We start from the raw sequence: 21,342 nt of genomic DNA on the forward strand, positions 1-21,342 counted from the left end.
CAATTACGGTACATTTCGTTCTGGCTTTGGGAGCTAGCTACTTCAGGCACTCTTTACACTGCACAGCGGTACTGCAGACCAATTCTTCTAAATACTATTGTGCAACATACATGATGATCATGATGCATTTATATTTCCCTTACCCCTCCCCACATGGAATGATGGTCTACTGAACAAGACAAGACCAGTTTGACAAATTCATTTGTCACCCTCGTGGCATTTACAAATCTTGATCTACTCGTAGATAGAAAACAAGATAGATACATTTCTCGACTGCTCCAAAAACCACGCAATGAAACTGCCCCCCGTGTACTTCCGATAACGACTCAGGCTGGCGTCAGGCAGGAAGTAAGTGATGTGGACAAGTTGGTCCAGCTGGATGGCTGAGATGTTTCAAACACGCACCGGGTGGTATATAAGACCTCTAGATCAAAATCGGTGTTATACGTTGAGTTCACATTTGTCTTGCTTTGAGAAGAAGAAATCATGAGAGCCCACGTCGTCTTCCTGCTCCTGATGGCCATGCCTGCTTTTTGCATGGATGGAGGTAAACTTAACTTATATTGGGAAAAAATTTATAAGTTGGTGGCAATCGAAATTTGAGAGGCCAATAAAATTTAAATCTATGATTGTGTACAGAGCAAGGGTATATAATTAATGAAAACTAGTCAAAAAAAAGTCAAACAAAAATTTAAAAAACATTTTTGTTAACGAAATAAAATAAAAATGAAAATTCTTTTAAAAAAAAAATAAATAAATAAAGAAAAAAAAAAATAAATCTTAGATATAAAATTAACTAAAACCGTGTTTTCATCTTTGCCAATCCATGAGCTTTTGGAGGTTAATTTTAATTGTATACATTTTGGTATTGCTGTGCATCGGAACAAGCAAGGCTAATCAGCTGTGTGAGATAAAAAAAAAAATTTAACTTTATTTACTACACACTACTAAGTGATCTTTTTTTCTTTTCTAATAACACTTGAGTACTGAATTTTTTTAAAAAAATAAAACTAATACTAAAGCTAATAAAAACCTAGATAAAATGAAGCATTAAAAAAAAGAATAAAAACTAACAAGCTCTAAAAACTAATTAAAACAAACTTTTTTTTTTTTTTTACCAAAACAAATACATTATAATGAAAAATCTATCTGTATTATAATCCTGTTACTGAGAAATGATGACTCTAATGCTAAATGACCATTTACTTACTACGTTCTTCTTCTTTACTTTTCCAACAGAATTGGAGGCTGAAGGGCTAATTGATGTGAAATTTCACAGTGAGTCATCCAATTTTACAATCTGTACAGACATGTTGCCATACACAGTTTTGATTTACCTGTATATCACTCGCACCCCTTTGCTTCTGTCAAGTAATGCAGCATTTTTCTGAGAAAATGGTGGCAATATTATTTGGTATTCACGTTTATTTCTTTTGATTGCATTGATTTGGAACAATGCGGGGGGCTGCTGCTTTTCTGTGTTGTTCTATTCCGAAGAAAATAAATACACATGATTGAATACCAAGTAATTTTAAATTCCCACAATTTTCTGAAAGAAGTGGTGCATTGTCTGACAGAAGCACAGATGTGCCAATGTATTTGCCCATGATTGTACATCATGAAAAATTTGAAAACAATCTGACAAAATCAGATTTTTACTTTCTGTACAACACTTTGTATGAAGCTTTGGTTGTTTTTTTTTTTAAGTGCTCTATAAATAAAGTTGAGTGTTGAATTGAGAGTTACTTCATAATTTTGTATTACCCATCTGCCTCGTATCCAGTCCATAATTCAAATTGTCTTCCAACAGGGAAACAGATCAGAGCTGTAATTGACTTTGCCAGTGAGTATTCAAATTTACAAACATGCCACGCACTGCTGACATTTTCACTTTTGATTCACACTATCTAGTTCATCCATCCATTTCCTGTATCTCTTATCACAAGACATCTCTTATCAGCAAGACAGGGCTATCGAGTTCAGCCATCCATTTTCTGTATCTCCTATTGTCACATAACGTCACATGAGCTCGAGTCTCTCAAATCAGCAAATCACATGGCACATACTATGGGCTGAAATTGAATTTGAATTATTTATTTTGAAATTGAACCACTAAACTTGAATAACTGTTTCGAAAATCTGAATTTGAATTATATAAATTGAATTTGTATTGTTTAATTTGAATCATTGCATTGAGGAGGCCAAATCATAAACGTCTTCCAGGTTTTCTTTTCCTCTCGTGGCGGCTAAAGGGAAAAATGGATGGATTTTGGAATATATGTCAATATCTGAATGCGTATTTGCATCCGTCTAGTATGCAGTATGTATGTAACATACTGTAATTCAAATTTTCTTTCAACAGACAACTGGAACAAAAATGAAATTCAGCCCGTCGGTGAGTCATCAACCTTTCCAACCTGACATGTTGCATCCCATCAACATACCCCCATTCGCAATTCTGATTCACCCGTCAATCTTGTAGTATGACTCTTTAATTTAACTTTGGTAGAAATCTTCAGAATGACTGTTCTTCGAGTACATCCAAAAATGGTCCAAATTGTAGGAGGAGCTTTTCGATACAGACATTTTTGTAAGAGTGAATTTGGCCCAACACATTCATACCTTGAGGTCTGGAGATAGAGAGAGAGAGACGCGAGAACATGATTATGGAAACGTATGTGACATTACAAGTGAGACATTCTTTAAAACCAAGAATTGGACCGCAACAGCTCTTTTTACGGAGATTTCAACGCCCTACAAACAAAAGTACAAATGATTATTAAACCCGCTTGAGTGAAAGTTGGAGAAAATGTGCTCGAGTGAGGGGTGGGGGGAGTGAATGAGGGCTTCAAAATGGTAGGAGGAGAGAGGAGGGGCGGGGAGAGGGACGGGGCTTCAATTGACGAATTCCAATTTCCTTCCGACAGGGAGCGGCGGAAGTGAAAATGAGGGTGAGTCATCAAACTTGCCAACTTGCCATGTGGTGCCAACATGCTGCTATTCACAATTTTGATTCACCAGTCTATCTACACTGGCTGTGGATAATTTAAAAATTGCTAGAAATTATGATAACAAGGACGAGGGCTTTAGAATGGCTTTGTCATTTAGCACCTCTGGGAAAAGCCAAAATGGTTCCTCAAAAACAAATTGGCAGACTTCTGTTGTATTTTCAAGCATGCTTCACAATTTTGCGTACTCCTAATTGCAATTTCCTTCCAACAGGGAGTGGTGGGGGTGAAAATGAGGGTGAGTCATCAAACTTGCCAACTTGCCAGGCAGTGTCAACATGCTACCATTCACAAATTTTGTCCAAAATGGTTGCTCAAAAACAACTTGGCCGACTTCTTATGCATTTTCAGGCATGCTTTATTTCCCGTACATCCTATATAGCTAATTTAAATTTCCTTCCAACAGGGAGTGGGGATGGAGAAGATTTTGCACCATCCAGCCATGCGCTACCGACATGCAGGCTTTCAAATGTTTTTTTGCTGTTCTTTTTCTTTATTTCAGTTTTGACTGTGATGCAATAATATCCATTCCGTTACAGTCAAACAAACAAAATCCTCAGCATGACTGCAGACAATATACCAATAATCACGTTACAGATTATAGTCTTTGACCTCTACAAAAAAAATCACTAATATTACTGCAGCTCAGCGAGCACTTGTGATCGTCTTCTTTGTGTATATACAGGACATATGTACAAATTATACTGCCCCCATGGTGGCCAATGCATGCACACCAGCAGGAGAGGCACTGATACAGCCTTTGTCTTACTTGGAATTGGGTATTATTATTATTATTTGGTATTAATTTATGCAGGTCCCATGTTTTTGGTTGTTTCGTGTTTCCTTTCCTGCAGTGTTGGCATGTGTCTGGGGGCACAATGACCATTTACAGCAGGGCACACCTAATTCCTTTTGCCAAGTATCAACTCCAGAAAAGCATGGCTCAAACTCAACACTCTGCCAGAAGATTCCATCAGCATTTTGTAGTGCTTATCTGTCTCCATTGTACTTTATCTCCAGTGGTACCGTTATTTTTCCTTTGGTTTTTACTCAATTAAGCTACCTGCTGCCCCAGGCCTTCACTCTGGCTGTCTGGCGTGAGCTCAAAGACAACGCTATTTGCTGGTCCTCCTCATGTGGCCTTCCTACAGGCAAAAAACCATCACTGTTGTCTATATGGTGGCGCCATAATCAACAAAAACTGAAGAGAAGAGCTAGGCCAGCTTCGAGCGCACCCCAAACTCCAGCTCCAACTCGAAGAGTTTTGTCGAGCAGTAGTAGTCATGTGCAAAAATGTGACAAAGTCCACAATGCAACTTTAAAATGAATAAATACTGTGCAATAAATAAACCAATTTTATGAACAATCCGCAAAACTAAATACACATTACAGCCTGGTTCATAATGTAGATGCTTGGTAGAGCGAAATGAAGAATGATAATGAGGTGACAAGTTTACAGAGATACAGAGAGATTGAAGGAGTCACAGAAAGTCATAATAGTGGACATGAGGCTTTTCGTGAATATTGCCATGAAGGCCATTGCTAAAATTAATAAATACAAATGATACATACATACATACATACATACATACATTATTACATACATATAAATCAGCAAGTTGTGCAAAAAAAACGTGATACTGAAAAGTTGGACAAGTACATTTAAATGTAGGCTACTAAGTCAAATTAAGATCACCTGTAAAGATTTCCAGTTTTACTTTTTTTTTTTTTTTTTTTTTTTAATCTTTACCATAAGTAAAATGCTTGAGTTGATACTTCAACAGTCTTTTTAAATCCTAATAAGAGTAATTAACGTGAATACTTTTTACACCACTAAAATCCGAAACTATTCCAGCCATAGTGCAGAAAGTACTGTACACAGATTTTGAAGACCCATTTGTAACTTGTTACCATGCCGCCATCTTGTAGCCAAACCTTCTCACTACAACCCGGCAGCTACGGTCCTTCTACTGGACAGTTTGAGGGCATAAATTGTTTAAAACAAGTTCACGACATACACACTGACACGTTTAATTCGGGGTAGAAGAAAAAGAGACCAGTGCTTGCTTAAAAACAAACATAAATGAGTCCTACCGGTGAAAGTTGCCACTCGCCGGGTGTCACCTGATCCGTCGCCGTCATGAGTCGCGTGTCGGCGGGTAATGGACACCGAGTCTCCCCGGGGTCGGTACGTCGTCCAGCTGGACCGCACCACGTCGCCGCCTGGCTCGTCTCGCCCTTCTTAAATCCTCAAGTCACCGAGCGGGACCGCTAAAAACTTGTGAGTCGACGACATGCGCTCCCTCGCCGGGTTAGCGACCACCGTGGCGGCGGCCAGCGTCTACCTCTACGTGCTCTCCACTCACCTCCCGCCGGCGGATGAGTACCTGACGCCGGCCTCGCCTGAGAACCCCGAGCCGGAGCCCCACTACTACAAGTAAGGTCAACAACGAAAAAGTCACACTTTTATTTTTATTGTTCATAATTGTAAATATTTATCGCTAAAATGTATCGCATTATTGACAATATCAATTCCAATCAATATAATTGAAATGCAATGCCCTCAATTGTTTTAACTTTTTTTTGTTATATATTTTTAACAAAGAAAAATAACACTGTACTGTATAAAAAAAATATACAACAGGACAAATTAAACTTGAAAGTAAAGAAATAAAAGGGTTTTACAGTTTATTGTACAATGGGCAGTGGCGTGCAAAACATAGATGCCCAGGGCAGCACAAGATTATGATGCCCCCCGCCCCCTTTGAAAAATACAGTAAAGGGGCAATGAAATGTTCCTTTTGAGATTGGCCTACAGTAAAGCCGGTCTTTTTTTCAGCTCATGCCCTCTTATTTACTTTGCCAATTCTCATTTTGTGTTTGAATGTTTGTCCTGTTCAGTAAACGGCCATGCATCGACAACTGTCTCTCCTTGCCCACATGCCCATCTTGCTACGTTTTCTTTCATTATATTCAAGCTGCTGTCTAGCTGAAGCTTGTCCGCAAAATTCTGGCGACAAAATTGACGGAGCAATCCCTCGTCACACAAAAAAAGAAAAGAAAAAAATTCTAGATTTCATTATTACGCTGGTGAGAGGAGCAACAGCACCACCGTGGACTGGACAGCCAATCACAGGGCACATTTCGACAAACAAACCACATTTCACACCTGGGCCGGGTTAACATTCAAACCCTGGAGTTCCAAGGTGTGAGGCAGACATGCTAATTAATTTTGTTTTTAATCTCATCTGTGTGGGGGACATAAATAGTAGAGGGCAGTCGAATCCCGCTTGTCTGTAACATAAGCCCGTGGGTCTTGTCCAGCACCTGCTGAGCCTCTCATCAGCGCCGCTTCCTATTGGTCGCCGGGCCCAACATGCGGCCCCGACATTGGCCGTCATGCGCGCACGCGACTCTTGAACGTGTTTATATTTCGGGAGGGAAATGTGTCACCGTGGGCACTTTTATTTTCACCCAATACGTAATGGCTCTCGCGTAAACACTCTCCTTGTCTCCTCGTTGGCAAGCGGACTGTCTGTAGTCGCCGCTTCACAAATGCGTGTCAACTACTCCAACATCCTTGATCATTTTTTTTCCCTTTGCTGTAAAGAGTCAAAAATAGCTCCGTTTCCCAGAATGCAACACACACACAGCTTGTGTTCTTCAGTGGCGGCCAAAAAACAATAAATCACACTACTTGGACGAGGCAGATGAGTGCAATTTAAGTGCATTAGCAAGAAAGAATCCAACTTTGACTTTTCCCTTCAAGGCCATTAATATGGTCTATCTTGAGACTACCAATCATACTATTTTAGTCCTGGAAGCTGTGACAGATAAAAGGATGGGGACATCAAGTAGGAACCATACAAAATGTCACATACTGTGTAGTCAAGTGCAGTGAATTTCTTTACATACACAGCACAAGTCCTGTTTAAAGTAGTAATATCAATTCCCTAAATTCGATATTAATTATGGAACATCAATTCTTAAATATCAATGATGTGATAAAAACTCCACAAACATTAAAATCCAAATTAACTTATCTGGTTAAACCATAATGATTAGTTAATGAAAGTAACACGTGTTATAACACTTAAGTGTTGCACAAACATTGACATCAGCAAGTATGAGATGAAAATATTTACACAAGTCAAATTCAATAATTGAAAATATGAATTAAAATGATTCAGAATAATAATTGTGAACTGTCTTAAAGTGCAATAGGTCAGGTGACAGGTTAAATGTAAGGAAATACTTTTACATTCATGTCAATAGTAAATATCAAGTAAACAGTAAAAAAAAAAAAAAAAAAAAAATGGCCTTTAAAATTCTATATTATGAATTCATGGGATAAAGATGTTGAAATTATTGATTCATGGTTTTATGAATCAATATCACGCTCAAAGGAAAATCGATTCCATATCGATTATTCTATTTTTTTTTAAACCCAGCCCTAGAAAAAAATAACATTAGTACATTGATATTCCCAATATAATTGTCTAAATAAATTATATTTTTTTTTAAATTAAATGCTGCACATAAGTGTTTTCCACAAAAAACAAAAAACAAAAAAAACACTGTGCCCACCCCAAAAAATATTTTAAAAAAAATAAACATTGTAACAAAATACACAAATAGATCATCGATAAGTCTTGGGGAACCCACTGTATCCTTCGAGGTTTACTGAACCAAGTTCTAAAGTTGTTGTTTTTTCCCATCCTCCAGGCTGAAGTTTCCTTCAGATCTGGACGAGCTTCGAGAGCTCGCCGAGATGCTCAAGTTCTACAAACAGGAACACCACGGCTACGTTCTGCTGCTCTTCTGCAGCGCGTACCTTTACAAGCAGTCCTTCGCCATTCCCGGCTCCTCCTTCCTGGTGAGACGCACGCCCCCTTTCACAATCCAGAACCTGGCTCACTTTTTATTGTTTTTCCCGGGTCAGAACATGCTGGCCGGCGCCATATTCGGACCGTGGGAGGGCCTGGCGCTAGCGTGCCTGCTCACCACCACCGGCTCAACATTCTGCTACCTGCTGTCGTCCACCTTTGGGAAGCAGCATGTGGTTCGCATTTTCCCGGACAAAGTGGCACTACTCCAGAGAAAGGTATGGTGATTTTTATTATAATTATTTTTGCTTGTTGCTACACTGTTAACCTGAATAAGCAGAATTTTTTTTTAAAAATTGTTGCCTAACTTAATAAATGTTAGTTTTAAAACTACTGGATTAAGTCAACAGAAGTCCAAACCATAATTATACGGTGCCCTCACGAGGGTCATGGAAATGCTGGAGCCTATCCCAGCTGTCTTAGGGAAGTAGGCGGGGTATAGGTGACACACAGACAAACAACCTACGGATAATTCAAAGTGTTCAATGCACATTTTTCGGAATGTGGGAGGAAACTGGAGTACCCGGAGAAAACCCACGCAGGAACGTGGAGAAAATGCAATCATAAAAGCATACAAAGTTACACCAACTTAAAAAAAAAGTTACTTTTTTTTTTTTTTTTTTTTTTATAAAGAGTGTTGTGTCCTTAATCTATGATTATTTTGAACGCTTGGGTTTACAGTGTAGGCAGAATTTGTGGAGAACATCAACCAAAATGTGTCATGAAAATGAAAATTCAGTACCTGAAGCTAGTTTCACTAAGCAACATGAAATTGGCTTGGCATGTCTCTTATGAGTAAAGTCACAAAAAAAAAAAAAAAAAAAGTCTCAAGAAGTCGTGCCTGAAAAGACACAGGTAGTCTGCCATTCGATTCTAAAATGACAATTTTAGGGTTGTTTTGGCAATTTTTCCAGACAAAGATGAACTCATCCTAGAAATTACTCAATATCATCAACATGGTGCTTGTCTTTCCGTCCACATCCTTTCCTCTCTTTCCCATCTCTTCCTCCTCTGTGTCAGGTAGAGGAAAACCGTAGCAGCTTGTTCTTTTTCCTCCTCTTCCTGCGCTTCTTCCCCATGACTCCTAACTGGTTCCTTAACATCACCTGTCCTGTCCTCAACATCCCCTTGCCCATCTTCTTCTTCTCCGTCTTCATCGGTGAGCACCCCAATCTTTTTGCACAAACCGCCAAACGCCCGGTTGGTTAAAAAACCCCTCCCTTGGGTTTGCGTTCTCAGGTTTGATCCCCTACAACTTCATCTGCGTGCGCACGGGCGCCATCCTCTCAGAGATCCACTCCCTGGACGACATCTTCTCGTGGGCCACGCTGGCCCAGCTGCTGGCCATCGCGCTGGCGGCGCTGGTGCCCGGCGCGCTTATAAAACACTACGGTCAAGCTCACCTGAAGGTGGAAGGTATGGACGCGACGCGGGACGGCAATCGGAAGAGGCGATGACGGAGTTGGAATGAGAACTTTGATTACCGGAGATCTCCATTGGTGAGATTTACACCGTAAGCCTTGACGTCACTGTGGAAAAAAAAAAAAAACATTGTTGAAGCGCAATACAAGTCCAAAATTTTCTTTGCAATACTATGTTCTCTATCCTTATATTTTGGAATAAGAATTGAACAGATTAATCCACCTGTTTTCAGCCATCCAAGGAGGTTGACATTTAATGCAGCGCTGCCCCCTGCTGTCGACAGAAATTGACGTCAAAGTAAAAGTGTCTGCTCCATGTATTTGATTGTGCAGGTGTATTTAATTATTTTTTTATGTTTCTGTGTGATACCACTGTTTACGTTGACATCAGACAATTATACAGAAGCAGTCACGCTTCAGTTCTTAGTGCAATATCAGGTGAGATGTTTTTAAACTTCAAGCTGTTTACATGCTGAATAAGCTTTTTTATCTTCTGTTTCCTTTTGTGCATATGGCATTTTGCATTATTTCTTTATGTCCTTTGTTAAGTACTTAGATGTCTTAATAATATTTGACAAAACAGTGTACTTTTGTTACATGTGTGTGTGTGTCTCTGAGGATGAGATTGCCCTTCTCTTCTTCTTTGACCAAATTTTGTAAATGTGTAAACAATGCTACTGGTTCACTTTTTTTTTTTTTTTTTTTTTTTTAGCCATGTCAAGGAAATTGCACAGTAAAAGGCACTTATGAAAACCTCTTTATTCGCTTTGTACATTTTATACACGCGTCATGCACACTTTTCACATTGGCGGAGATCACATGTGCCTTTAGTAAACATAATGTGAACACACAAGATGATATTCATATTTTTATATCGACAAATATTAGCGGGGATCCTTAAGCAGGATATGTGCCATTTTTTAAACACTGATTCGGATTAAAAGTTTGCAAATAATAAATACGTTTGAATGGTAATCATTTCACAGTAAAAGTTGAAAAAAAATCAGCAGCAACTTAAACAGTACAGATAATACTCTCAAATCAAATGAAAATTCCAAAGTCAGCCTCAAAAGTTATAAACTTGGGAGTTCAAAGTTCATGCACTGTCAGCTCAGTGAGTATCAAACGGACTATGTAATTAGAGAGTGAGTAGTTTACTTCATTTTTATTTATCTTAAATTCTTTGGTGTATTAGTTTATGTAGGTATTTCTTTAATTTATTCTCACTATATTTTTCACTGAATTTCACTTAACTGAATGATCTTATTTTATTTTACCTCAAATATATCGTCTTGAATCAATCAACTTATGTAACAAATTTATATTATTTTAGAATGTACCACTTGTTTTTAAATATTTGTAATGCATTTCTTAATTTCAGTTGAATTTGACTTTATTTTAGTTTATGACTGATAAATTATTATTATTTTTTTTTAAGACAAATATTTTTGAAAGGAAAACAAGGAGGAAGTACACCACTCACACAAGTTTTGATTTCAGATCATAATCCGATACCATGGTGCATATAAATATCAAATGCATATTGCATATTTGAACAACGGGGAACACCACAACAACACTATCGTGGAAATATCAAGCTGAAATATGACGGATTAAAAACATTTGTGGTACCATTTCATTTGCAGCAAAAGGATACAATAAATGATAACGCTGAAGTGTCAGCAGAGGTATTCATCTAACAATACGTTACTTACTCAGATATGTAACATTTAAAATATGTTTAGTTTTGTTGTATAACGTAATTACTTAGTTCAGTTTGTAAGGCTTATTATATTCTGGGTAAAAAAAAAAAAAGGCTTACTTTTATACGGTTTGCTCTCAAGTGGTGGAAATTCACTTTTTTAACATTTGATTTTATTTAATTGATTTTTTGTTTATAACATCTTATATCAACTGATTTTATTCATTAATTAAACCTTGGGTGTGAACTTTCAAAGACACACAGTGACATCTAATGGCTCTTTTCAGCATAACATACTGTAATGTCATCATAAACATACTGTGTAAACATATCAGATTATTAGATTAATAAGCTTCCGCTGAGCATTACTACCATTATTGTATTGGATCTACAATGGATAGAAAAAAAAAACGTCAGGAAAAGCCTACTATAACAGCTAGACTTCATTTGGGGTTACCGGTAATTACTTTGAAAGGCCACATTAATGGTCGAATTTTTTTTGAAATGATTTATCTAAATTTTTTCTGTCTAGACTTTTCATATCCACTGAAGGTGTACCTAATTTTGTGCAGTGCAATTCCAGTGAAGAAAAACAAAGCGTGTCACTAGGGTTGGCGATGATCGACTGGTGAAACGGAGCGGTAAGTAAAGTCAGTGATCATCATAAGGGATGGAAGAACTGCACCGTAAGGCACTTTTGGAGGGTAAGGGGGAAGACGGCCGCTGCCTTTACGGGTCAGGTAGAGGTCATGCTGGTGTCGGCGCCAGTTCTGCCTGGGCAGGTCAGTCGGTATCAAAGCAAGGATTCGCCGGTCGGGGCACTCGCACTTTCTCCTGAGGCACTAGATGGAGAGAGTGAGTGAATAGAATGGAGGAAAGAAGGGTAAAAATTGGTGGTGAGAAGAGAAACAAATGCGCTGGAGATATGCCTTGAAAAGTAACAATGAACCTGTGCACGTGCAGCAGCCCTTGCACACATTGCTCCTTGTGGTAGCGCACAAACTGCGTGCAAGTGAGCCGGACCTCCTCGCGAGCGCCTCCTGCCGGACCGCTCCGGTCAGCGTCTCGTCCTCGCCACACAGACAACCTGCCGGCACCGTTCACGGGACTGTGACGCGTTGATGGGCGGTAGTGGCGGAACACTCACCTCTTCTTGAAAGGGAGGAAGATGAGATGCCGGTCCAGGCCGAAGATCCCGAAGGACAGGAAGCCTTGGCCGTAGTTGGCCACGGCGCAGAAGAACTGAAGCTCCAAGTACAGGCGGCCGGGGTCTTTGTTCAGCAACCACCACAGGCAACTCGACAGATTCTACGCAACAGAGAACAGAAAAACAAAACATACGAGAATGACTTCATCATTTATCATCTAATATATCAAATGAAATTAGGGCTGTGCAATCATTCGAAAATAAATTACAATTTCAATTACACTCCACAATTACAAAATCAGCATAATCATAAAAAAAGATTATTAATATACTATTACATTATACAAATTTTTGAGTTGTTTAACACATTCACTGTCTTTTGCCATCAATGGCAATGAACGAGTTAAATTTATATATTTGCACCTTTTTTCAAATTTAAAATAACTAATACATTTTGTTTCATCCAAAAGGAATTTGCATAATAGTGTTTCAAAGAATTGCACTTGTTTTTTTTTACGTTTAAACATTTTCTTGTTGTGCACAGTGCACATGCTGTATTCCAACTTTTTGCCAACATAAATAAATCTATATTAAAAATATTTATTATAAATTCTGTTTGGTCCAAACGGAACTTACATAATTATAGTGTTTCTATATATATATATATATATATATTTTTTTTTGGTCTTAATATTTTTAAATGTGTAAACATTTTCTTGTTTTGTACCAAAAAAATGAATGGTCATCCTACTCAAGCTGCACTCCAACTTCAAGTTTTTGCCAACATAAATAAATAAATACATACATACATAAATTATGTTTGGTCCAAATTATGGTGTTTATATTTTTTTTAATTGGTCTTAATATTTTTAATCTTTAAATATTTTCTTGTTTTGTACAAAAAAAAATAATAGTTTCAATCATTGCCAAAATAATCAGGATGATTATTTTTTCCATAACCGAGCATCCCTAAATGAAATCATGTAAAATGTATTAGGTAAAATTAAATAGACAAATTCTGTATCACAAACTTAAAAATATGAGTGAATTCTCACCGCTAGCAGGCTAACAATAAGCAAGAGACAAAGCAGAACGTGTCTGACTGTCTGCTTGTCATCTGCAGCTTGTTGACGCTCAGATGCTGTTAGGTTCAGTAGATGTTCTGAGGAGGACCAATTCTGCGGCTGCCCGTCGCACAGCGTCCCCGTGTGGCCTGTGGAGGACATTACATGAAATCCCAAACACGGGGAAATGATACCGTATAGAATGCTTTAACTTATATTTCATGCCTGTGCTGTTGCCATGGTTCCTCTGTGTGCTGGTAATCATATCCGGCATGGACTGGAGTGGAGGAGGCATATGGGGGTCTGACACAAAATATTCAATAAATTCACTAATTTAAATGATCCTCCCTCAGAAACATAATACCTGAGTTAATACTGCAGACAGAAGGTGAAAGTTCTGCTGACTGCTCTTGTTGTTGCTGGTGCTGCTGGTGGTGTAGTGGGTCTTCCACACCAGCAGGGGGCCTCGCCTGCTCCTCACTGGAGGAAGGTAGCGCAGCCCGACTCAGGACGTGGTAGCCTCTTTGCTCTCTGTCTCCCTGGCTGAGGCCCAGCAGAGAAACAGCAGCCAGCGCCAGGCTGACTGACAACACCGCTGCTGTGCTGATAATCTGCAGAATGATGTTACTTGACATTGATATTAATTTTGTTATGGGCTGGACTGGTTCATTTTAGAGCATTATGCACAGATTCAATCTAACATTGTGCCTAAATATATGTGGGGATAATCAAATAAGCTCATTTAATGTAGTGATAATTTGCAAACCACTAGAGGGAGCCTGCATACCACATTTTGATCATCACCGTTTCATTTATTGTATCACCTCTGGTATTTTAATCAAGAAACTAACAATAATGACAGTAAAAATAATAGTAACCTGAGCTTTTCCATAAAAGAAGGCAGAATCGATGGAGTCAGTCCTCTGACCCACTAACAAAAGACCTCCCACCATGAAGAAAGGAACCCTGAAAACATAAACAACGATAATGATATGTAATGGACACTGACACATTCTTGGTGGTCAACGTGTCCAGTCATACATAATTACAGTATATGTGCAACCAGTTATTCATGACCAATGTGCACAACAGAAATGAAGGGAATGGTGAGAAAAGCTTGTGGAGAGTCTGCTGCTATATAAATAAAGGTGAGTTATATAATCGTTTGCAAATTATGTGTACTATAATTCTGGATTCTTAGGCTACAGCTTGTTTATATTCACTTGTAATCAACACCATGCACATGCTAGCAAGTACACAATAATAAAGTGGTGTAACATAAAAAAAAATGGATTAAGACAAAAAAAATTAATGAGCAACTCTAATTGAAGTAGTTAAAACTTAATAATTAATTAATGGTATAGTTGCCTTGCAAGTCTCACCAATAAGACCAAAACATTTATGTATGATAAATCTGATGTTGTTTATTGTGATAGATGAATTTATTGTGTAACAAAAAAAAAAAAAAAAAAAAAAAAAATGGAACGAGGTCCTTGAAAAAAAATATTGCCTATTAAATCACAATCACCATATTGGGGGTGCGGGGAAATCACAACTAGATTATTTTTCTAAATCACACAAAACAAAAAAAGCCTCGTCTTGTACAGTTTTACTTTGGAACTCACCCCCAACCCAGAATCATGAAAATGGCCGGCCGGAGCCTGAGCAGATCATCTCTGCTGGTCAGAGCCAAGCACAACGGGATTAAACCTAAAAATCAAGCAGAGGAGAGATACGGTTAGTGGTTAGTATGCAGATTAGCGGCAGCGCATCAAAGCGTAGACGTGCAAACTCGCCCGTCCAAATGTACGTGCTGTACAGAGAGCCGTAGAGCAACGCAAAGGCCAGCATTTTGCCCGTCAGATTATCCTCTTGCCTGGCCAGGAAGTTCCACAGGATCATGCTCACGCACACCAGGAACTGAAACGCGCACAAACGTGATCAGGTTACAAGACAAAACTTTTAAAAAGTGATGTTTGAAAAATTTATGTTTGAGACCTGAGCCAAGAAAAGATTTAAGGCAAAGAGGTGAGGAAGACGCTTGAATTTCCCGCTGAGCAGCATCACAACGATGGTCCAAACCTGTGAGTACATGTACATGATCATCAAAATCATTTGCAAATATTACAAACTAAACAGCATGTGACCTTTGCATAAGACAACAAAACAATAATTCCATACAAATAATTATAAAAGTGACCATAATTCTGTAAATTTTGCATCGAAATGTGATTCCTAATGGTATTTGAATACGTACCAGCGCCAGCAGGCATACGATGCTGATGTTGAAGCTGACGTTCTGAAGCTGGGCCACCAGAGGTGCGGGGTCCATCAGCGGGATGGTCAGTAGCCAGGCCGAGACGTACATGATGGGCGCCGAGAGGAACGTGCTGATGACCATGCCTGACGTTACCTGAGCAACGACATCGTAGTAAAGCCAACGCTTAACGTGAAAGAAATGTTCAAATGTATCGACATGAATTGTTGCAAACAAATAGGTTTCTTTTAGAATGCTAGTAAGGTCACAGTGAATAGAGTTTGACGGGGTTTTTTTTTTTTTTTTTTTTAGTTCTTATGATCCTCTCCGTTTCAAGAGTTTTGCTGCTTTACAGATCTAATTCAGTGGTGTAGTGCTGTGCAATTAATTGAAATTCAATTACAAGTATTACACTATTACACTCTACAATTACAAAATCAGCATAATCGTAAAAAAAAATAAAAAAAAATAAAAATTATACTAATTTTTTATTTCTTTAAATTTGTACATTTGCACCTTTTAAAACGTTAAAATAACTAATTTAATACATTTTGTTTCATCCAAAAGGAACGTGCATAATCATAGTGTTTAAAAGAATTTTATTTGTCTTAATATTTTCTATGTTTAAACATTTTCTTGTTTTGTATCAAAAAATAAATGATCGTCCAACTGCACAGTGCACAAGCTGCACTTCAACTTCTTTGCCAACTTTTTTTGCCAACATAAATAAATAAATAAATATATAAATATTATTATAAATAGATATTATTAGAAATTCTGTTTGGTCCAAAAGTAACTTAAATAATTATAGTGTTTCAATTTTTTTTTAATTGTTCTTAATATTTTTAAATGGTTAAACATTGTACCAAAAAAATTAGCATTGGAATAATGGTGATTTCAATTACTGCCAAAATAACCATGATTATTATTTTTCCCATAAAGTGAGCAGCCCTATAGTGGGGCATAATTATTTGGCCATGGTGGTGCATCTCTGCTCACAGCTACTCACCACCTCCAGTTCCATGCCGTAATGTCCAGCGTAGATGGCCACGCTGGGCGCAGTCGGGAAGACGCCGTAGAGGAAGGCAAAGTTGGACAAGCTGGTGTGATTGGCGCTGCTACTGTTGACGCCCACATCCAAAATGTCCATCATGTCCTTGCAGAACAGCGGCATCACCAGACTGAGGGGACAAATCGAGAAGGTCAAACACAAAAGCGGGAAGCACCATTTTTAGACAAATAATGGGAGTGGAATTGTACGGTTTTGATATTTAATTATAACAAATTACTTTAAGGGTTCTTTTCAATAAAATAACCTGGAAACAGAAATATAAAAGCTCATTTTACTCACTTCACAAAAAATGAAGATGTCTGCTTTTGCATTTGAACTTATGTTAAATTATTATTATTATTATTATTATTATTATTATTATATTTAATGATGCATACTCTCATTGTTTTTCAAGCTATACATTTGCCAAGCAGTGATTATTTTATTTTATTTTTTTTTAAAACTGCCACTCACAGTTTAGCAGTGATAAGAAGTATCAACGCGACGCCGGTGTCTCGCGTTAGTTTTCTCAGTTGTCCAACCTGCAACAGAAACATGAATATCTCTAAGTGGCGTCCTCCTGCTAAATGCTTCATAATATGAAATTGAGTGTGATCCCACCATGGTGAGACCCAGGTAGAACAAAGCGGCTCCTCCAAAAGAGTTGGCCAGGCCATCGATGAACTGTGACAGCACGTCAGGGATCCTCTGACCCATAGCAAAGTGTGCGGCGATGCCCACCACCACCATGAACACGATTGGGTTCTTTAACACCTGGAGGAGAATATCTATTAAGAGTAGACCAAAAAATAATAATTCTCAAATAGCAATGCTTGACAGGATGTCTACCATTTTGGTGGAAGGGTCATCTCAGGCTGCTTTTACCATTTCTGTGGGTCCTTCAAAATAAAATAACTGACTAGAATTACAATATTTTGAAAATTCAGACCCACGCGGGCACGGGGAGAACATGCAAACTCCACCCAGGAAGGTCCGAACCTGGACTCGAACCGGAGACCTCAGAACTGGGAAGCGGACGTGCTAACCACTCGACTACCGTGCCGCTTCCTCCGATCCTTCAGAGACAAATATCTCCGACTGAAATATCTGAAAATTTAGCCCTTGAAGCCAGTTTCGTCTAGCACCATGAAATTTGGTAAGCATGTCTGTTACGAATAGACTCACAAAAAAAGTCTTAAGAAGCCATGCGCAAGACTACTCAGAAAGTCTGCCATTTTGGTTTAAAGCAGCCATTTTAGGTTCCTTGCAGCCCATTTCCAATGGTCCTTAAAAAACAAACTTCTCATTGAGATTTTGTCTCATTGCTATTAATTTTGGAGCGTCTATTATAGACAAATAGGCAATGCTAAATTATGGCACTTTTTTGCCCAAGCCATTAAAACATTTGCTCCCAAAAACGCATAAATACGTTCTACATAAAATGTTTTAAGTGTCCCAAAGATGTAGTTATACATTTTTTTATGCAAGAGCATACAGAAGGCGCTGATGCAGCCTCCTTTGGGGGGGGGAGTTGACGAAATGGTAGTTATTACACAAACAGCCAGCAGGTGGGAGCAGAGCAAAGGAGATCAATGAGGGCAGTGTTGAAAATAAGCTCAAATACAATTCTAATTAGATTTGTGAATAATGATGAAACTTAGCTATATTCTAATGCTAATTGCTGCAAAACGGAAAAAGATAGAAATATATTTTTTCTTCCTGATGAAAGAAGATACTTTAATCTTTCTTTTGATAGGGTCCATGTTTTTATAGCAAAATAACACAATATTCTGTGTGCCTTGCAAAATCAGTCAAAATCCAATAAAACAGCTGGGAGTGAAGGGGATTGCTTCTGTGAAAATGGCTGGAAGTGAATGAGTTAATATAGGTGCAGCATGACATCAAAGTTTTTGATGATTATTTTCAGTATTCTGCTTTTATGAAGACTAATAGCAATGTAGTACCTGTAGGGTGACGACCGCCAGCACTCTGGCCGTGCTTCGCTCCACATGGTGGTCGGTCCGCTTTCTCCACCTCTGCACCTCGCACAGAGCAAAACCGATGGGATTGAGCAGCATGAGCGACACGGGGGCCACCAGGTAGATGTACTGCAGGTACTCCGGGTACGTGCTCCGATACAAAGCATCCACTGGGGAAATACAACTTGTAAGTAAGAACTCCAGTACTATCCATGTGTTTGTGCGGGACCTCACCTATGGGATAGCCCAAGGCAAAGTCATTGCTTTGCGTGGCAAAGATGGCGTACAGTCCGGCTTTGCCGTACCTGTTTTCCGGACTGGCAACCATCAGCGTGAGAACGCACACCAGCGTGAACACAGCCACCTACACAAATTGTCAATTATAAGTCCACTACACTGAGATTTGACGATGCTACATAGTAGAAGACCATCACAAATAAGCTGCAATAATATTTGTCGTTTTTCACAGACGATAAAGAAAATGCAGGTGAGTATTGTGATATTTTCTGAAAGTCAGTTTGAGTCCTTGTGTTTACATTTTGTATTTGTGTAAGATTGTCCCGTTCAGAAAAAACATTAATGCTAGTGCATTGACAACTGTGGCTCTCCTTGCCCACATGTGAGGGCATTAGAGTATCTTAACTGATTCACTGTACTCCCAAGTAGAAGCTGACCTTGGCGACCAGGATGCTCCACAGGAAGGACCAGATGACGTCGCCGAACTCCAGCAGCACCATGTTTTTGAAAAGCAGAGCCGGGAGGGCAAATTTAGACACAAAGTTGCCCAGACCCTTCGCCTGGTTCTCTGTGATCACGTCAGCCCTGTGCGGGGGCAAAATAAAATAAAGTAAAAAAAACTCAAATGACACATGACATTCATGTCTCAAGTTCACGTTTTATTTTCATTATTTCAGTTATTTGTGTCGCTCCAAAGCATTTGCAGTAATCAATATTTATTTACTATTTACCAAAATTATGGACATCCTGGTTTGAGTTTTGCCTCAGATTTTATGGATTAGTAACTAAACTGCCCAAGCATAAAAGAAATGTTATGCTTTCTTTTTTTTTTTCTTTTTTTTAAAGTCTGAAATGCTCCAGTACCTTACTTTGCTTCTGAAAAATACAATTAAAATTGTATACAATTGAAGGGAAGTTGAATTTGTGATTAAAACTCAGTCTACTAAAAAAATTTATATATTTATTTAATTGCACAAATTGGCTTGAAAGTGTGATTGCCAAACACCCAAAGGCCTTATCGTAGACTCAACCATGACAAATATAAATACATTAAAAATTTATTGCCATAAATAAAAAAAATTAAAAAAAATGTATTGGCAGTATAAAAAAAATAATTAAAAAAAATAAAAAATCCAAAATCCAAACCCACCTGCCAGCTATGTATCCACACATGATAATTCCAAAGCACTCAAGCAGGGCGGGGAACAGCTTGTCGATGGACATGTGCGGCCCAGCACCAGCACTACCACCAGGGCTCGTCATGGAGCTGTGGGAGATGTTCTTCCCGTGGATGAGCACGTATCTGCCGGCTGTCTCCATGGTGACGGCCGGGGCTGCTGTGGAGGGGAGTTGAACGCCTAGAAAAAACGAGACTGATGACGCCTGTTATCAAATTAAATTGATTAGCTTTTAGTAAATCAATGAATACGTTTAAGGGGACTCCAAAACAGAGGCTAGCATGTTATTAGCCTCATTAGCTGCTGCATGCTAAAAACATCAGGGGCACGTCCAGCCACGCCGATGTGCACAGCGTTGATTTTATCTCTATTTCAAGCAGTTGGCACATCATATTACACACAATTAGATCGGTTTATATATTACAATGCTTACCTTTTAACTAAATCACCATTTTATCCGTAAAATGTTTCGCTAGGTGCGAAGGTTTATTGCCTTCGGGAAAGCAGCAGTGAAGATTTCTGAATCTGACAGCTGGAAGTGACTGACAGGCGATTGGACCAATCGGCCGCGAGGGGCAGTTCCGCATCTCTCTTTGATTGGACAGACGACGCATGGGCGGCTCGAGGGGGGCGGGGGTAGGTGGATCATGTGATTAGATAGGTAGATAGATAGATAGATAGATAGATAGATAGATAGATTCTGCTTTCCAACAATCAGATTTTTGTTTCTTTCACTCAGGTTATTATAGTGTCGATAGCATGATAGGTCACAGTTGAATCAGGCTTAAGTGTCAGCATGAATTCCATGTTTAACTGTGAGTGATATGGATTGGTTGGATGGATTGATAGATTTGTTGCAATATAAATCAGGCATCAACCAAAGTAGAACACAAACGTATCAGCTCCTTTTATTTACTGATTGTCTTTGACACCCTCGTATTACGTACATGTTGTAAAGCAGCAAAGAAAAAAAAAAAAAAAAACTTAATACTGCACAGTTTCGGGAAGAACAACTTCACCACTCGCATTAACCATCCAGATACAGATAAGTCCTTCATTTTAGATCAAGGCGCTTTTTTAAACAATAAAAATATATCAGTGCTGTCGTTGCAGCTGAGTGCAAGATCATCCAAGTCATGGACGTGAATTAAAGAGTGTGTGCTCTGGTGAAAATGAAAAGAAAAAATAGTACCATTCATAAGTGCACATAAACAAGTAAACACACTGTAAAGGCACGCATGGCTGTTGGTGAAATTTTGATCATTGCATTTCCCCCGATGCAGCAGCGGTGGCAGGGCCATTCAGATTCATTCTCACTTTTTGGAACTGAATACTCGAGCAAACCGTACGTAAATTATTTTATCTAAGGCACTAATAGGAGTGAATTTCTGTTTTTCTCCTTAAGGCACACA

At 38.7% G+C, this 21,342-nt stretch overlaps 2 protein-coding genes and 1 long non-coding RNA gene across 6 annotated transcripts in view; 1 reads left to right on the top strand and 2 right to left on the bottom strand.

The window, feature by feature from the left end:
* Positions 1-5,459, bottom strand: part of LOC144000991 (uncharacterized) — an 89,063-nt gene extending 83,604 nt beyond the window's left edge. Inside the window, exon 1 of the long non-coding RNA XR_013278350.1 lies at positions 5,103-5,459. This is a non-coding gene — a long non-coding RNA (uncharacterized LOC144000991). The remainder of the gene's footprint in view (positions 1-5,102) is intronic.
* Positions 382-10,194, top strand: tmem41ab (transmembrane protein 41ab). 3 transcript variants are annotated; one of them, XM_077494851.1, is made up of 11 exons: positions 382-547; positions 1,240-1,278; positions 1,811-1,843; positions 2,363-2,395; positions 2,928-2,951; positions 3,223-3,246; positions 3,415-5,445; positions 7,734-7,884; positions 7,951-8,112; positions 8,915-9,053; positions 9,134-10,194. In XM_077494851.1, exons 7-11 carry the CDS (start codon positions 5,303-5,305, stop codon positions 9,349-9,351), a joined length of 813 nt encoding a protein of 270 aa, XP_077350977.1. In that variant the 5' UTR covers positions 382-547; positions 1,240-1,278; positions 1,811-1,843; positions 2,363-2,395; positions 2,928-2,951; positions 3,223-3,246; positions 3,415-5,302; the 3' UTR covers positions 9,352-10,194. The 3 variants fall into 3 exon arrangements, with proteins under 3 accessions (XP_077350977.1, XP_077350978.1, XP_077350979.1); XM_077494852.1 differs by lacking the exon at positions 2,928-2,951; XM_077494853.1 differs by lacking the exon at positions 2,363-2,395 and having other exon boundaries at positions 3,223-5,445.
* LOC144000987 (lysosomal cholesterol signaling protein-like) lies at positions 10,055-20,469 on the bottom strand. Of its 2 annotated transcripts, XM_077494849.1 has the most exons (19): positions 20,364-20,469; positions 19,903-20,110; positions 19,190-19,337; positions 18,750-18,879; positions 18,501-18,685; positions 17,158-17,310; positions 17,011-17,078; positions 16,495-16,666; positions 15,486-15,641; positions 15,227-15,310; positions 15,025-15,148; positions 14,854-14,938; positions 14,107-14,194; positions 13,593-13,839; positions 13,454-13,531; positions 13,220-13,377; positions 12,165-12,325; positions 11,967-12,104; positions 10,055-11,859 (listed from the first exon to the last, which is right to left on the bottom strand). In XM_077494849.1, the coding sequence occupies exons 2-19, from the start codon at positions 20,070-20,072 to the stop codon at positions 11,811-11,813; spliced, it is 2,394 nt and encodes a 797-aa protein (XP_077350975.1). In that variant the 5' UTR covers positions 20,073-20,110; positions 20,364-20,469; the 3' UTR covers positions 10,055-11,810. The 2 variants fall into 2 exon arrangements, 1 of the variants encoding a protein (XP_077350975.1); XR_013278347.1 differs by lacking the exons at positions 10,055-11,859; positions 11,967-12,104 and having other exon boundaries at positions 12,177-12,325; positions 13,454-13,505.
* Positions 20,470-21,342: the final 873 nt, after the last annotated feature.

The sequence above is a fragment of the Festucalex cinctus genome, chromosome 14, assembly GCF_051991245.1.
Source record: "Festucalex cinctus isolate MCC-2025b chromosome 14, RoL_Fcin_1.0, whole genome shotgun sequence".
Classification (NCBI taxonomy): domain Eukaryota; kingdom Metazoa; phylum Chordata; class Actinopteri; order Syngnathiformes; family Syngnathidae; genus Festucalex; species Festucalex cinctus.

What these genes read in the sequence shown, in the direction of transcription:
- tmem41ab (XM_077494851.1), top strand. Translation starts at nt 5,303, where the DNA reads ATGCGCTCCCTCGCCGGGTTAGCGACCACCGTGGCGGCGGCCAGCGTC. An exon ending in CCGGAGCCCCACTACTACAA is followed by an intron (nt 5,446 to 7,733) that starts GTAAGGTCAACA and finishes CCCATCCTCCAG; the next exon opens with GCTGAAGTTTCCTTCAGATC. An exon ending in TGGCACTACTCCAGAGAAAG is followed by an intron (nt 8,113 to 8,914) that starts GTATGGTGATTT and finishes CCTCTGTGTCAG; the next exon opens with GTAGAGGAAAACCGTAGCAG.
- LOC144000987 (XM_077494849.1), bottom strand. Translation starts at nt 20,072, where the DNA reads ATGGAGACAGCCGGCAGATACGTGCTCATCCACGGGAAGAACATCTCC. An exon ending in TGTGGATACATAGCTGGCAG is followed by an intron (nt 19,338 to 19,902) that starts GTGGGTTTGGAT and finishes GCCCCCGCACAG; the next exon opens with GGCTGACGTGATCACAGAGA. An exon ending in TCGTATGCCTGCTGGCGCTG is followed by an intron (nt 15,311 to 15,485) that starts GTACGTATTCAA and finishes ATGTACTCACAG; the next exon opens with GTTTGGACCATCGTTGTGAT.